At 37.4% G+C, this 17,146-nt stretch overlaps 1 protein-coding gene across 1 annotated transcript in view; it reads left to right on the plus strand.

Annotated features, from left to right (window-relative positions):
* LOC149322311 (E3 ubiquitin-protein ligase RNF213-like) overlaps nt 1–17,146 on the plus strand; it is a 156,943-nt gene that overhangs the window by 14,498 nt on the left and 125,299 nt on the right. The window contains 8 exon segments of the mRNA XM_089525959.1: nt 887–942; nt 4,142–4,292; nt 7,180–7,335; nt 10,377–10,475; nt 11,657–11,779; nt 14,886–14,893; nt 15,799–15,974; nt 16,790–16,963. Of these exon segments, the coding sequence (XP_089382085.1) occupies nt 887–942; nt 4,142–4,292; nt 7,180–7,335; nt 10,377–10,475; nt 11,657–11,779; nt 14,886–14,893; nt 15,799–15,974; nt 16,790–16,963 (943 nt within the window).

Raw genomic sequence — 17,146 nt, forward strand, 5'->3', positions numbered from 1 at the left:
CCTTTTTAGTCCAAGCTGACATCTTTTTCTAACTTTGATAGAATTTGTATTTCATGTTCTGTATTTATGTATTTTATATATTTTCATTTTATTTATTTATGCTGGTCTGAAAGTTTTGGACATACTGTAAGTAGCACATACAAGTTTGCAAACAGATAGATTCCTGGGTGCAGGTGATATCCATAATTTTGGCTGGCTCCAATTCAGTCTGACATCCAGATAGGAAGCAGTTGATTTTCCAAAAGTGGACGTTCCATAGCCAAGGTGTCACAGCTGGTTGACCCTTTCCATAAAAGCACTCAAATGTACCTCAAATGGAAAGGATGCCCACAAGGGGCCTTTATTGAAGATTTTAATGTGTGAGCAGGAACATGTGGAGATGAGCAGCCTCCACATGTTCATTAATTCAACATGTATAGAATGTAATTCCTAGTGATAGCTCCAACTATTAACTAAATTTTGAACGACAAATTCAAACACATGATGGGTTGTGCCATGTTTACAGACCAAAAATCTGTTTGTGTCCAAAATAGTGAATGAGAAATGGTTGATCCAAATGCTACATTAAATAAAGTCCTGGAAAAGCAAAGCAAACAAATTAGAAAAGGATCCTGGCAAATGGATCTCAAATGACTTCAGTGTTTTTAGTCCTTGATCTGGAAGTAGGTAGAATTTAAATTAATAGCATGTTCAGTGATATTATTAGGGCAAGTTGCCTTATTTTCTTAGCAAAATAGAGCTATTGAATCTAGACTGAGGCCTATGTGGCTGATATTCATGTTTGTTGATGAGGCTTAAGTGTGCTGTTGACATAGTTTGACCTTGATAAAAGTAGATTGTGGAGATATTCTAGTTATCTGATTTAATATTTCTTACTGTCTCTTAGGATGTAGAAAAACTTATGAAGATTATGTTGTTCATCCTCTGTGAAAATCAAAAAGGGTAAGTGAAAGATGTGTATATCCCCTTTACAAAGTACTCAGAAGATCTGCTGATGCAACAAAGAACTGGAGAATAAGGGGCTGTACAGACAGGCGGTATGCAGTCGCCCCTTTACTGGCCGGATGGGGGCCGCGGCAACCCCATGCCATAGCCCCAATCTGGCCAATGGAGATCACAAAAAGGAACCACAGAAAGTGGCTCCTTTTTGTGCCCTCCAAAGGGCGCCATAGCTGTGGTGGCGTGACTTTATGATGCCTCTTCGGTGCTGCGCCATTTGGATTCAGCACTGGAGGGGCGCCATAATGGTGCACACCATGTAGACTAGCGCATGCCAAAATGGCACCCTGGGGACGGGGCTACAGCATTCAGTATGCGGATGTTGTGCCCTAGCTCCTCCCACAGGCCGGCACAATTGTTATAACAAACAATTTTGAACTGATTTAAGTCTTTAGCTAGTTTCAGAATGTTTGTAGTCCCAGTGATCCCTTCTAAGCATGATAGACATGAGAGGAATAGACAGGAGGGGTATGAGACCAAAATGGAGAATCCCTTCAGATAACAATTTTTTTCAATGGGTTGTTGAAACAGTTCACCAGCCCAGCTCAACCCCATATAAGATCTAGCAGAGAAAGAAATCAGACCTAGTCTTCATTATAAGTTGTATAAAAGAAGTTTTACTCATGAATGCTTGCACATAATCAACACAGGTTCATCTTCTTGAAGAAAGATAAGAAAAGAAAGAATAGTATCAGAAGAGTTGGAGCATCTCACCTCAGAAACTCTTATTACTCATGCTTTATGGAGGACAGATAGTAAGAGAGATTGAGATGTGAATACATAAGACTCCAGAGAACAAAATGAGAATATGTGATACAGGAAGAGAGTGCATGTGAACAAACACAGAAACAGGATGTTACCATAAACATGCTGTGCCTAAACCTGGAGAATGACATGCAATCTAAAGAGATTACTACAGGCAGCTTTTTTCGCCAACATCAGTGGTTGGCATCTTCAGAGAATGCATTGTCTGAAAATGCCAGCCACAGCTGCTGGTGAAATGTCAGGAATAATCTCTTCTAGAACATGGCCACTTAGCCTAAAACACCCACAAAAAACTATGGATGCTGGCCATCAAAGCCTTCAACTTCACACTGTGGTCAATGTCTGGCAGATGTTGACCACAGAGTCGCACTCGAAGGCTTAGGGCTCATTCCCATTGGCAGAATCATATGGGTTATGATTCGGATCCGCTCCGTGTCTGTAACCAATTTAAAAAGATCCCTTGCTCTCACTATAAAAAGGGGTCTTTTAGAGATTCCCAGAGAGTTGTTCTCTTGGGTGAAAACATAATGTTTTTGTTATTTTTGGTTTTTTCACATTCATGAGGGTCCTGTGCCCCTAACCCCAGCAAGTGTGGAGGGATGAGTGTGTTATACCATATATCTCTACTACGCTTTTCTTTCCCAGTATGGTTTCTTTGGTTCAAAACACACTGCAGCAATAATCCACTTTGAGATCATTTTAACTACCCTGGCTCAATGCTAGGGAATTCTGAGAACTGTAGTTTTGTGAGATATTTAGCCTGAGCTGTGATGCCATAATAAACTACCATTCCCAGGATTCCCTAGCAGTGAGCCAGGGCAGTTAAAGCTGGATTGTTTCTACAGTGTGTTTTAGACCTTTGTTTCATTTCTTTGTAAAACAGTGCAATCTTTTCCACAAATCTCCAAATTGTTGTTTGGTGAAAATTAAATTTCTTAAAGCTCAGTCATCAAAATCAATATAAGAGATCAAGAGGTTTGGCGTTGTCAGACTTGAAACTATACTTCTGTGCCACATGCCTCTATTGGATGGTGGAATGGATTACATTAAAGTATAAGATATTGTTAGCATTAAAGGGTTCTAGTTTGATCTTTGGCTGGCATACCTATTTGTAGTATGGTAAAGTTGTAGCAAACAAGGAATTTAGTAATCACTTTATTAGAAGATCACTTTTAAAATAGATTGTGTCCAAAAATCCTTCTGTGGATCTTAATGGATGCAGCTTCCCATAAAAGAAAAAAAAGCACTTAAAGGAGAGTGGTTAACCTAATCAACACAAATACTAGTTTAATTCTATTTAATTCTATTTTAGATGCTGCTTAGTGATAGCACCAGGCTTCTTTTCTTTTAGACAAGTGTTCCATCTTTCATCTTTCTTGCTTGTAGGAGCACAAGAATGATGCACAAGAATGATGTAGTTAGATGTTCATTAGATGCCTAATCCATAGGAAATGTTAATTGCCAAACTGGCAAAACTGTAGTATTTTCTAGAGTTTATTTAAGAATGCAAAGGACTGAAAGCCTTTAGTACAGTGGACCCTTGTTATACGCTGGGGTTTGGTTCCAAGATCCCCCGTGTATAACAAAATCCGTGTATGCTCAAGTCCCATTAAGTATAATGACATAGCAAAATGGTGTCCCTAATAAAAAATGGAACATCAAGGTAAATTTATACTTTTTTGGAACATTTTCAAACCGTGTATGCTTAAATCCGTGTATAAAAAATCCGTGTATAAGAAGGGCCGACTGTATTTGCTCTCTCAAAAGGCAGGATATGTCTTCCACTGGCTCCTCACTAATCATTCTGCAAAATCTAATTTCAGACAATCAGTCTAAAAGCCACATCTGAATTCTTTAAGAACTCTTGAGTGGGTACAGTCCAGATCTAGAAACTTGTTACTCTATGATTTAATTACATAACTAATGCATGCTGTTTGGTCATCGTATCTGACATAGCTTTTCAGGTACATTCCCATAAGATGTGCAGCTATACCAAGAGATAGCTCATCTCCATATATTCCTATCAATTTTACCCCTACAGCATTATAATTTATTTTAAATTCCGGTTGACTTGAGTTCTAATTAGTCTAGAGAAATTCCAGTTGTCCAGTCTACTAGAGCAGACCCATTGAATTAATGGGATTTGCCTGAGTACAGACTGGTGAACTCATTCATTTGGCCTACTTTAGTTGGTGTTAACCAATAGGATCCAGAACATAAAGGTGGAACAGCATGAAGGGGAAAGTATTTAACTGTATAGACTGTCACAAGCATCAGAAGCACCACTATTTTTGTTTATGGTACACATATAGATTTTTTTAATACATAACCCAGTCCCTTTGTATTGCAGAACTAATTAGTGTGTTCCATTATTTAGCAGATTACAGGAGAACACTTGGGATTCTTCTGCAACTGTCTGCACAAAACTTCACACAATATGCTGCAACATCAAGAACCAACATCATTACAACATACCTGCTTTATCAGCTGAAATTGTTTCAAGAATTATTGAACTTGCACCTTTGAAGGTGAGCATCTGTTTCCATGATGTTACAAAAATGTATGTTTATCTGCACCTTTGTCTGATTTCTCATGCACTACTTCAACTTTATGTGGGGAAAAGAATTTAGGACAGCTTTGAGGAAGAAGGTGGTAATAGGTTAAATCTGGTTTCCTTGCAAAAACCTTGTCCAGAATGGCTTTGTCTTGTAGATTTTATTGTATTATATTGTAATGAGTTTTTGCTGCTGTGATTGTATTTGTATATTTGATATTGGGTTGAGGGTATATATTAATAGATTTTAATGTTACTAATTTAATCATATTTTGATTAATAATAATAATAATAATATGTTTTATTTATATTTCCCACTTCTCCCGGTGAATCGAAGCAGGATTACAGTTAAAATATATAAAGCAACAGTACAATATTTAACTGTATTTAATTAAGGTAAAGGGATGCATTTTTAGTTGTATATTTGTTAATGTCATTGTTCATGTCATTGTTTATGCATTTTTGTAAACCACTTTGATCTGTTGGAAAAGCGGTATATAAATAAAATTCATTATTATTATTATTAGTAGTAGTAGTATAGATGTATTGCCTTTATGACATAAAAAGCACTGCTATCTAATGTAATGTGCTGTTCACATCAGAGGTGGCTGGTGTCAGTGGGAAATTGAAGATACTCTACATTTTATTCTGAACTTTATAGGAGGTATTTCGGATGCTAAACTCTTTCCCCAAAAAGGTTCAGCACCTGGGATAATTCCTTTACAATTTGGACTAAAATAGTGGATTCACTACCCAGTTGACATAGAGAAGCCACCATCTACCTTCATACAAAAGCCAAACAGTTGCCTATGGAAAGTCTGCCAGCAAATCAAGAGCATTCTATTGCTGATTCTCCCTTGCAAACTGGTATGGATGGCCAATTCTCTTGGACTTTTGCCTATCAACTTGTAATGTAATTTCAGTAGTCTGGAAATCATCCACTCTGTGACACTGGCATTAGAAGAAAATTAGTTATTTTTAAGCTGGGATGGACTGGGAAAGAGAGTAAGACATCTTTGAATCAGCAGTCATTGGAGAGGTCAGCATCACTGTTACTTAAACAGTCTATTAAAAGTGCATACTCAGAAGCAGAGATTAATTTTTTTATGTTTACACACAACTAAAAAGACAAAAACTCTAGGACATTTCTGTCTCTGTCCCATATTTTCATATGTATACCTACTATTGGTAGTCATGTTACTAGTTGTGTGTACCGTCTGCTGCGTCCCTTACAGTTTCAGTGCACTGAACAAGGATCAACACCAATTGTATGATATAATAGTAACGATGATTGAAATGCTTTCCCTTGGTCAGCCAGCCAGTTTTGGAGTAAGCAGCAGAACATTTGTGCACCTTAAAATGAACCCTATGGCATACTCCTCATATATACCATTAAAAAAAACTCTCAAGGTTTTTGTGTGCGCGCTAAACTTCTGTATGTACTACAGTCAGCCCTCCATATTCACGGATTCTTTATCCAAAGATTCAACCATTTACAGCTTGAAAATACTCCAAAAATATATAAATTCCAAAAAAAGCAAATGTCGACTTTGCCATTTTATATAAGAAACATTATTTTACTGTGCCATTGTGTTTAATGGGACTTGAGCATCCACCGATTTTGGTGTGCTCAGGGAGTCATGGAACCAAACCACAGCGGATAACAAGGGACCACTGTATTTTTATTTTTTTTTTGGTAGCTGCACCTAAAATGTCATTTTGATTTCCAAAATATTGATTTTTAGTGCATGATGGCTGATTCCTTCTGATTTCTCAGCTAGATATGCTTGAGACTGTGTTGGCTCCCTACAATCAATGTCTTGGTACCAGGATGTTATGCACTTGTGTTTCTGCAGAGGAAATTTCAGCACATACTTCTTTCATTCTTTTAGGTCATAATTTACCATTGCATGTGCACCAGTAGTAGCCATAGTGATCAGCAATCATGTAAACCAAAATTTGAAATTACCAGTAGTTTTTGCAGCGAATTTGAAGAATAGTCTTGTAAAGGAACTATCAAATTCCATTGCCATTGATAGTCGTGTAGCGCTAAACCCTGGTTAATGCTAATAGGAGAAGGAGAAGGATATGCTCTAAAGGGATGTAGCTGTGTCTTGATTGGCTAATTATGGTTTGCAGAGAGCAATACGTACTATATAGCTGTGAGGCTAATTAAAAAGCTCCCAGAACCTGAAAAGTACATTGACTGGGGGAAAGAGATAAATTACCAACAACATGCATAACATATTTTGTTCATGGAGAAGGAGACATTCAGCATGGGTTAGCCCTATTGCCACCTTAGTCTTTCCATAGTGGTTTCTACCTCCTTCCCCAGTTCTTTCCCTTGTCTTGCCCAACTCAGGCCACTCACACTCTTACTCCTTAGATTTGATTCCTCTTATCATTCTTACACACATACACAATTTATTTTTGCTCTGTCATCATGCATTTACCTTACTCCAGTTTTGTTGCTTGTTCCTGTCTCCCATCATATTTCCCTTCTTCCTTTTGTTTCCACCCCACTCTCCACTCCATTGTGGTTACTTCTGATATACACACATTTTCTAGTGAAAGACCTTCCAGAAATAAAGGGGAGATAGGGACACTACAGAAGGCCTAATAATTTTGTCACACGATCCCTTGCCTTGTTTGGGCATTGATAGAGTTAACCCATGCTGAATGTTTCCTTCTTTGCAGACAAGAAATTTTCATTTCTCTTTATTCTTCTATCCCGCAACTTTAAAAGTGTTTGTTAGTAATTTTAACATGTATCTAAATTGTCATTCTTCTTTATGTACTCTTGTGATAAGTTGGCCTTCAGTCCAACAAAAGTTTATAATTCTTTCTTTTATGTATCACAGGTTTCAGGAGAGAAAAATACACAAAATATTCCAACAGAAATATTTCAGAGTCTTTGTGCAGGTACCAACACATTTTTAAGGGAAATTATGCCACCAAACTTACTGAAACCATCTTCAAGTTTTGATGTGGAGCTCACTTTTCCAGTGGAACTTATGGTTTGTATTCTAGAATTCCTTGTTGTTTTCTTATACCTCTTTAAAGCTTTTTGTAAACTATCATATTTTTCCTGTAGCAATCCTTCTGTTTGTCATAGAACTATGTATCAGTTTTGGAACAACCAGCCTCACAGAGATGATTGTTTGGATTAAGAGTGTGTTTTATTTTGACATAACTGGGGAAATGTGGGATTCACCCTTCCACTAATAGCTATAGAAAAAAACTCAAAAATCACAAAGAGTGTGACCAGGCAATTTCCCCAGCATATTTCGTGAGTACAGAAGGTAGGGTAGTGGACAGGTCCCTTGAACACTCTTTCTTGCTTCTTGGTATTTGGATTTAACTTCTTCCCAAATTACAGATTCCCTCTGCCCTTGGATGACCTGCTGTCATCAGTCCCAATAGGTTATGCTATAGATGGAGAACAACTAGGCCAAACAGTGGATTTGCTTTTTGCCTTTAGCCATGTAATTGCTGGATATAGGAAAGATGGAGCTTTCCCCCAAAACTTTACATATTATGTTAGGTGAGATGAAATGTGTGATAAAAGAATTTATGGATCTGAAAGAGGGACTGGAGGAAGATTGAAATGAAGAGGCTAAGCAACTTAAAGAATTGGTGAAGCAATTGGTTGAGGTGGCAAAGCAATTGAGAATAAAATGGAACCTTTGGATTTAAGAGGCTGTGCACATTGGCATTTTTGGCTAGCTTGGGGGCAGAGTCACCCCCAGGCCGGCATGATGCCACATACTCCACCACAGCCCCGAAGGTCCAAAACTCACTGCAGAGATAATCTGCATGACACACTCCCGAAGGAGCGCTGTAATGCTTCGGCTATCACACTCTTTGCGGGGTGCAAAAAGAAGCCGTTTTTTATAGCTCCTTTTTGTGCCCTGCAAAGGCCAGATCAGGGTCGTGCCCCCAATCTGGCTGTAAAAGGGACAGTTGCAAGCCACCCTTTAGGGGCTGTCTGCACAACATTCAAGTGAAGAGAAGGAAAAAAGATTTGGCCAATCCAGTTTTTGTGAATAAAGAAATGGAAAGGAGCACAGAGCAGCTTAAATTGATAAATGGAGAAAAAACTTGACTATGGGAATGATATTAAGGTGAATAGGGATGTTATGTTGCTTCAAAATAGCAACGTTAAGACATGTATTGAGATTGAGAAAGACATATTTGGATGGGAGAGACTGAAGCAGTTGTGAAATGAGAGAAATTATAGGATGGCAAATAATGTTTTGTTCAGAGTGAGGTATATGTTTCAGCATATGTTTGCTTTGTGAATTGATGTACCACTTAAGCAAAGGCAAGGAGAATTTTCCAGGTTTGTATGGCAATGAAAAATTAAATATAAGTTGAAGGTTAAATTTAAAAGTAAGTGTTAAGAGGTTGAGAACTTCGGCAATAATGTATTGACAGAAAATGAAATAATGTATGTTTAAAGACATTTGGATTTGGATTGTGTTATGATGCTTATGTAAATTATTTTTGTATTTTATATGTTTGTGAATCTAATTTGTAAACCACCTTGATCCTTGGAAAGGCAGTATATAAATAAAATTTATTATTATTATTATTATTATTATTATTATTATTATTTTATTTCACATTGTAGAATGGACTTGAGGTGTTTGGGAAAGCTGTACTTCATCCATTCTTTACCTCAATGCACTGTTGAATGTTAACTCTGTACCATATTGCTGAGTCCCTTTGAATCCAGCCTTATTTTGATACTATGTTTTATTGTTTCAAGGGTTTTTTCCCTTTAAAATTGTGCTGATTTTGTAATGTTGTTGTATGATGTATTGGAGGAGGGCGTTGTTGTGCTTATGCTTGTTGACTATATATATGGTTTTTTTCTGTAGAATTTGATTGTTTGCACTGACACTCCTGTCGTCTACTTCTTGTAGCTTGCTAGTCTCCCATTTGTGTGAGTCGCAGAGACCACAAAGGAGGACAAGTTACATACCTGTACCTGTAGTTCTTCATCTGTGAATTGTGAATCTGAGAACTGTGATTCTTCAAGTGGTCATCTGTGAACTGTGAACCTGACCTTCCCTCATCATGTCTTGCTGGTTCATATGGATAGCTGGTTCACATCAGCATCCTATGGAACTGGTGGGTTTTGGCAGAATGCCCCTGATATAGGGCTGCTGGAAGTGGGCGGGACTATTGCCCAAACTCTTCAGAATGCTATAGAATGCTCCAGAAGAGGTAGTGTGTGAGTGCAGAATAACTTCATTTGTGCAAGTTCACAGATGACCACTCAAAGAACTACACTCTTTCACAGGCTTGAATTAAATCTGAGCAGAAAAAGCACTTGAGGCCACAAGGCTGGCCTACATGTTTCCAAGGTTTGCATTCCCCGTCAGAGAATTATGAACTTTAGTGGTATGACTAATTGCTGCCAGTCATAACATGGATCACCATTGCTATGAAGTGCCACATAAATTCTGATATGTCAAGGCAGAGATTTCTAAGGAAAGGATAAATACATTTTTAACCCTGTGCTCTGACTTCTCTAGTAGAAAATATGCATGCAGTTATTGAAATACAGAAGATTAAAGCCATATTTATGTATTACTCACGTGTAGGCAATCTTACCCTGTTAAAGCAGGAGCAAGGGCCGCTTCATAGACAATTGGAAGTGCAACAGACAGACTTGAATTCTAGCTTTGACCTCTTTGTTCTCTTCTTACTCAATCCATCATTGTCAACACCCATGTGGAGTTGTATTGCTTTTGTGTATCCTTTCTGTCTTGAGATGACCATAAGCATCTTGCAGTGCAGAATTGTGGTGGGAGAGGAAGGCAGGAAATGAATTCTTTTAATGCCCACATGACATTAAGAATTTTGGAGGAAGGGCATATTGGTGAAGTACAGCAAGAGGACTCAGAAAATTTTATTGCTCTGTTACTTACCCAAGTGGCATATATTCTCTCTCCTAGACTATGCTACTTTATATGTTGAATAAAATTTGAATTTCTTATTTTATTTCTCAGGAGATTTCCTTTTTACTTTAAATTGTATTTTCTTTTAGGTATGGGATCGGTTTTTGAAAATAAACTTTCCTAATGAGATTTTTACACAAGAGTGGAAGAAAACTTTAATTAAAGATGTGCAAAGCAGAATTAAAAAGGTATCAAAACATATGACAATATCATTTAGCTGAGTATACCACATAAGGCTTTGAAAATGTATATGTGAAGTAAATAGTAATAAAAATATAAAAAGTACAAAATTCTTATTATATCATCCACTAGGGAGATTATTTTTAATATTCTTTGTGTCTATGGCCTGAAGCAGATGGGAGGCAAAGAGCAGCCTCTGGCCACTCTGGCTGTAATTGGGCTGTAATCGGTCCGGGACTATGGAGACTGTATGGCCAATTCTCAAAGTGGGCTAATGCTGTGGTCCTAAGCCAGCTGCCACCAGGAGCTGGTTTTCCCCTGCTCCTTTTTCTGGTGGCTTTGGACTATCTTTGGGGGCCTCAGAGTGGCTTCTGACTGCTTTGGAGGTATGCATAATCTGAACACAGTTCTCCCAAAGTGCCCAGAAGCTGTTTCTTTTGGCCCATCTGTTTCAGGCCGAAGAAGGCCTTTGTTAATGTGCTCCTTTTAACTCCATTGTCATGTCTGGAAAGTATTTGACACAGTATTTTTTCCCCTGTGGCTCATTTTTTTTAACATTTTACTATCATTTCAAACTATGTATTAGTCTAATTTCTGTGGTTTACTGTAAACAATGAATACTGTAAAGGCTACTTTGAGTATCGTGTATATAGTTTTGGAAAGTGACTGAAAATTTGCTTTCCCTTCAAGAAAGAATAGGTTTTCCACTATTTCAGTATCTATTCCTGGTTGTATTATTATTATTATTATTATTATTATTATTATTATTTATTAACCTTTATTTATGAAGCGCTGTAAATTTAGACAGCGCTGTACATACAATCTTTTTAATTAGACGGTTCCCTGCCCTCGGACTTACAATCTAAAAAGACATGACACAAAAGGAGAAGGGAGTGGTGGAGGAAAAGGGGATGAGGTCCAGTAGATGCTATGAATCTATCTCTCTGCCCCCATTCACCAAGTTTACTAAGAAAATAATATCTATGTAACGTACATTTACATCCTTACAGTGTAAAGGCATATTTGTTTACACAGACAAAAATAATCTTAAAATGTTGTACTAGAAAGATCCTTGGTTTTCTTTTATCACCTTGGATTTCTTTACATTTCAAGTTCTCCTCTTCTGATAAATGTTAAGTATCTGAACAGAGTACTAGTGCTTTGTTTTTATTTTATTTTTACCTTACAGGAAAATCCAGATAAACAGATCAAAGCCTATTGCAGTCACTGCCCATACTTTGAAAGAACCGACTCTCCGGTTGGCAAAGTTTTTGAAAACTGTGCTATAGATGCTATTAAGTTAGCATATCAGGTAAGCCCATTTCAGAGACTGTAGCCAAGCCAAAGTTTTCATTAGGCTAGTTTACAGTACAATCCTATGCATGCTTCTTCAGAAGTGAATTCCACAATATTCAGAGGGGATTGCTCTCTTGTGAATGTGGTAGGATTACAGCATAAAAATGGAAATTATAATTTGCACGTCCAGGTAAAACTCTTGCTAACAAAGCTCGTCTCTGTAGCTGCCATACTTTTTCTTCCAACATCCAGTGAAAAACACAGTATCCATTTGTTGCTCCAACAGGGGCTCATAGAGGGACATGTAATGTCGCCTCTGAATGCTTTGGGAGAGGAAAATGGTGGTCACTCAAAAGAGCTGCAATTGTAAGACATATATTTTGTTTCCAACACAGAATTTTATTCTCCTCCAAAAGGTCAAAATGATTTTAACTGCTGCTCCCTAGGATTGCTGCCTTTGGACATACGATCAACTGTCTATCCTGTTGGAGATATTGTCACCATCATGCCAATTTCCTTCAACCTCTTCATGATCCACAAACAAAGCTTAAGTCAGGGGTCTTCGATGGGAGGCTTGCAGGCTGCTTGTATACAGGTTCCCTCCTGTCATGGCTAATTCGCCACTGCTGCTTTATATGCTGCCCCAATATTATTGTTGGCCAGATTACTAGGAAATAGAGCATGATCGCACTCCCTGGAATTTCTGTACAAAAATATGGTTTATTTTATTAAAGCTTTTGAAGCCTTATTGCTTTTATACAACCCTCCCATACACATAGTTTATTTCATTTTAAATTATTGTAATGTATTTGTTTTTAATTTAGTTATTTAATATGTTTTTAGCCTTTTAAAACAATTTTAATTATTTATACTATGTAAATATGCTAGATTGATTTTATTGTGTGCCGCTCTGAGATCTTCAGATAAAAGATGGGATACAATTTATTATAATTTATTATTAGTGTATGAATAAATGTTAGTGTTTAGTTGCCAAGTTAAAACATTTTTTAATGAAAGCTTTTTGGGCCTTATTGGTTTTATAAAATCCTCCTGTACACATAGATTCAATTCATTTAAAACTATTTTAATGGTTTTAATTTATCTTTTAATTCAGTTATTTAGTATATTTTTAGCCTTGTAACATTATTTTAATTATTTATGCTATTTTAAATTTTGTTACATGGGGGGCTATAGATGGACAGAAAGGGGCGGTGAGACACTGCCCCTTTCTCCCGTGGATCGTTGCCATGGTGACTCCATGCCAGGACAACAATGCGCCATGAAAAAGGAGTTGCGAAACGCAGCTCCTTTGTGCACTGCTACAGAGGCACCATTAGTGCCCTGGAGTGGCGCAGTGACGTCCCTTGTGTACTGCACTGTTTGGACACAGTGCACGAGGCACATCATTGGTACGTGCACCATGTGAATGCGCACGTGCCAAAATGGTGGCCAGATAACAGGAGCATGCGGATGCTCCACTCTCCCAAGCCCTAAAATTGGCCTCAGACTGGCGCTTTGTGCCGATCTGTACCAGGCCATAGGTTTTATTCATTTATTGTATGCTGCCCTGAGATCTTCAAATAAAGAGGGATATAATTTATTATAATTTACTATTAGTGTATTAATAAATAAATAAACAAACAAACATTTGGCCCTTACTTTGTCCCATTATCTAAGTGAATATGGATAAGATAAAGAAGTTAATCTTTTACACTGTAAATGGTATGACAATTTTTTAATCTGCAAAATCATGTTGCGTATAAAACAAAACTCATATATATATTTCATATAAAATAAACGGCGGTTGTCAGAGGAAATGTTTTTAAAAAGTGAATAAGATCACTTGATGCTCATTTCTGTACTGACTGAAGGCATTTTCCCAAATTTGTTCATGAGAAGCTGGAGCTCTCTTTCTAGGCTCCTCATTTTGATTCATATAACAAAAGAAATAACTCAAATTTCTCTAAAATTGTCTATGTCCGTTTCTTTTGTTAATTTCCTAAAATATTTTATTGAAAATTTCCAAGTACAGGTCAATCCCCTATTTTGTGGAACCAATAGCCACAGTTTCAGTTATCTGCCCCTTCAAAAATAACGACACATACCCATTACCCATGGTTTCTGGTATCTGTGCTAAATCCAGAAACCTAACTCCTGCTGATACAGGAGTTGACCTGAACACTAAAAACTACAACAGTTAAAAATTAGATATACTAGGAAAAGAGTAAGGAAAAAAAAACAGACAAAACAGAAAAAGAGGAAGGCCTTGAAATATAAAAAGAAATACACTCATCCCTCCATATTTGCTGAGGTTAGGGGCACAGGACCCCCGTGAATGTGGGAAAACAACAAATAACAAAAACACTATGTTTTTACCTAAAAGAACATCTCACTAGGACAGAAAAGGGCAGCGAGACACCCTAGATCCTTCATTGCAACTCTGTAGTCAGCATCTGCCAGACACTGACCATGGAACTGTGCTGGAGAAGCTACAAATGCCCAGTGGAGTGTTCTCTCTAGGAATCTCTAGGTCCTTCAGTGCAACGTTTGGTTAAAGTTGACCATAATGTTGCGCTGGAGGACCTAGATATTCCTACAGAGAAAGTATTAATATCATTCCTGAATAATCAAATTCACAAAAATCAAAGCTGCAAATGTGGGGAGACGAGTGTATATGAAAAAAGAAAAATGACTGAGGGGCTAAACACATGAGCAGAAAGAAGCGGTTTCTGGCCACTTTGGAGACATGGCGATTACACAACGCATGCTTCCAGAGTGGGTGGAAGCCAAGCCAAGGCCACGCTCTGGTCCTTTGGAATGGAGCAAAATGGAGCTCCTCTTCCTTCTCCTCCTCCTTGCACCTCTTTCTCCTCTTCGTTGCCCTCCCACCTCTTCTTGTTCTTCCTCCTCACTGTGGACTTACCATCCATGGATGCTTGAATCTGCAGATGTCAAGTCCGCAGATATGAAGGGTGGAATGTATAGTTTTTCTTAAAAGCTAGTATCATTACTCTTATTGGCACAAACAAGATTATTCACTAAAGTATTAGTATCACCACCAGTCCAAAAAGCCTCTCTTCAGTATAATCTAGTGTTAATTATCAGAAAATTAGGAATGTGAGGTACATAGGTCCACAATCTATATAAAACAACTTGCTTTTTTGCAGCTAAGCAAAGCATTCCCTTGCCCCACTCATTCAAGTTGTGACTGACGGCCACAAAATTAACAGTCTCCATGTGAGGATCCTGAATCCTGAACACACATGGGCAATCCCTGCATATCCCCTTACTCCATGGAGATTTTCTGATGGCCAGATCCTTCTCTGACTGACAATCCACCATTAAAATCTTTCTCCTTCACAGAGCACTGACAAGGGATGGTGGCCTACCATTGTTCCCTCACCCAAAAGTCTCTTCCTTTTATTAAATCTTGAACTAATTTGTTAAATTCTGATTTTGGCAGCTTCCACAACTAGTGAAAGTTTATCAGATAGATTAAGTCCCATATCTTTCTGCACCATCCAGTTGTATCCAGCATGTTGCCATTTATTGGCCATGTCATTTTTAGAGATTATCTTTTTGCCAGAATTAAATATCATCTGTATAATAAATTTTATGCAATTTTTCTTGATTATTACCATTTTATTCCCCCCCCCCCTAATATTCCACCTTTCTCCCAATATAGGGACTCAAGGCGGCTGTGCTAAGACAGATTTTATGGATTTTAATTTCCATATATATTTCCAATTATTTTATTGAGTACAAAAGGCCAATTCCCACATTAGTTTTAAACCTAACATTTTATAATTATGAATGAGACTCAGCAGTTTGTATGTACAAACTACTAGTCCTTGGGAATGAGTACTGGATAATTTTATCAGTAATTCAAATGACATAAATTGAGATGTAGCTTGATTAATGGTATCTCTGTTACTTAAAACTTTTTTTTAAAAAAATCATGGTATAACAAATTTGAGAACTTGTTTTATGCTGAACTTGTTTCAATACTGCACATATCTTTATATTTTAGACAAGTAATCTCATTGGCCTAATATCATCATATAATCTGAAAAGGCCTGGCAAACTTGTATCTGCTGTCATTCGAAAATCATGGCCTACTGATATGGCTGGGAAACCTTTGAAGGACCTGGAACACGTTCTCATCCATCTCCTTACTTGTCAAGACATCAGAGATCTTTTCACCCTCAACGGTATTTATATGTTGCACTTAATATTCTAGGAGTTATGAGGAACAACAATACTGTGTTTCTGTTACTAAACATCATATAATAAACAGTATGTGATTGTATAATAAAACACTATATGATACTTGAGTCTAAGCCTGTTCTGCATATATTGTCTGCAAACAAGTTGAAAAAATAGGGTGATGAAATGAAGCCTTGCCTCTGAACCTTTTCTGATTGGGGGACCATTCTGTTTCTTTATATTCTGTCCTGATGATAGCCTCTTGTCCTAAGTACAGGTTACACATCAGGACAATCAAATGTAGTGCCATACCTGTTTCTTTAAGAGCAGTCCATAGTTTTTCATGATCTATACAGGCATAGGCCTTGGTATAGTCTATAAAGCACATGCTAATTTTCTTCTGAAATTCTTTGGTGCAGTCTATTATCCAATGTGTGTTTGCAATGTGATCCCTAGTCCCTCTTCCTTTCCTGAACCCAGCTTGTACCTTTGGAATTTTTCACTCTATATATGATAGGAGACTTTTCTGTATTATCCTGAGCATAACTTTGCTTGCATGAGAAGTCAATGCCGTAATCCTATAGCTACTGCTATCTTTTGTGTCTCCTTTTGGGGGGATAGGAATGTATATGATTATTTCCAATCTGTGGGCCATTGTTTTGTTTTTAATATTTGTTGGGAGATTTTAGTTAGAACTAAAGTTGATTCTGTCCCTGTAGATTGCAGCAGTTCTGTTCGTATGTCATCTGTTCTTGGTTCAGGGAGTGGAATGTCCCCTTCTGCTATTTATTTATTTTTAAATAGTTGGTTTATCTGACAGATAAAAGGGGAGACAGTCTGCATCAACTTACAGATGAAGCCAAAGAGCTGATGGACACAATGAATGATATATATAAGAAAGTTTCTGATGATCTCATGACTGGTCATATTTTAATTAAACATTTGGATTTAATTAAGAATAACAAGACAAAGTTTCTGTCCATTTGGGAATCAAGTAAGTGTGTTTGTTTGTTTTCTCTATAAATGAAGGAATAATCAGGTAAAATATAAACAGAGTAATGGGTTCTGTTTTTGTTATGCTATCCAAATGACATTTTATTATTTATGTATTTAATAGATTTATATCCTGCATTTCTCCCAAAATAGGATTCAAGGTGGCATCCATGGGAGATAGGAG

The sequence above is a fragment of the Sceloporus occidentalis genome, unplaced genomic scaffold (genome assembly GCF_023333645.1).
Source record: "Sceloporus occidentalis isolate IW3139 unplaced genomic scaffold, rSceOcc1.0.p SCAF_1, whole genome shotgun sequence".
Classification (NCBI taxonomy): Eukaryota; Metazoa; Chordata; class Lepidosauria; order Squamata; family Phrynosomatidae; genus Sceloporus; species Sceloporus occidentalis.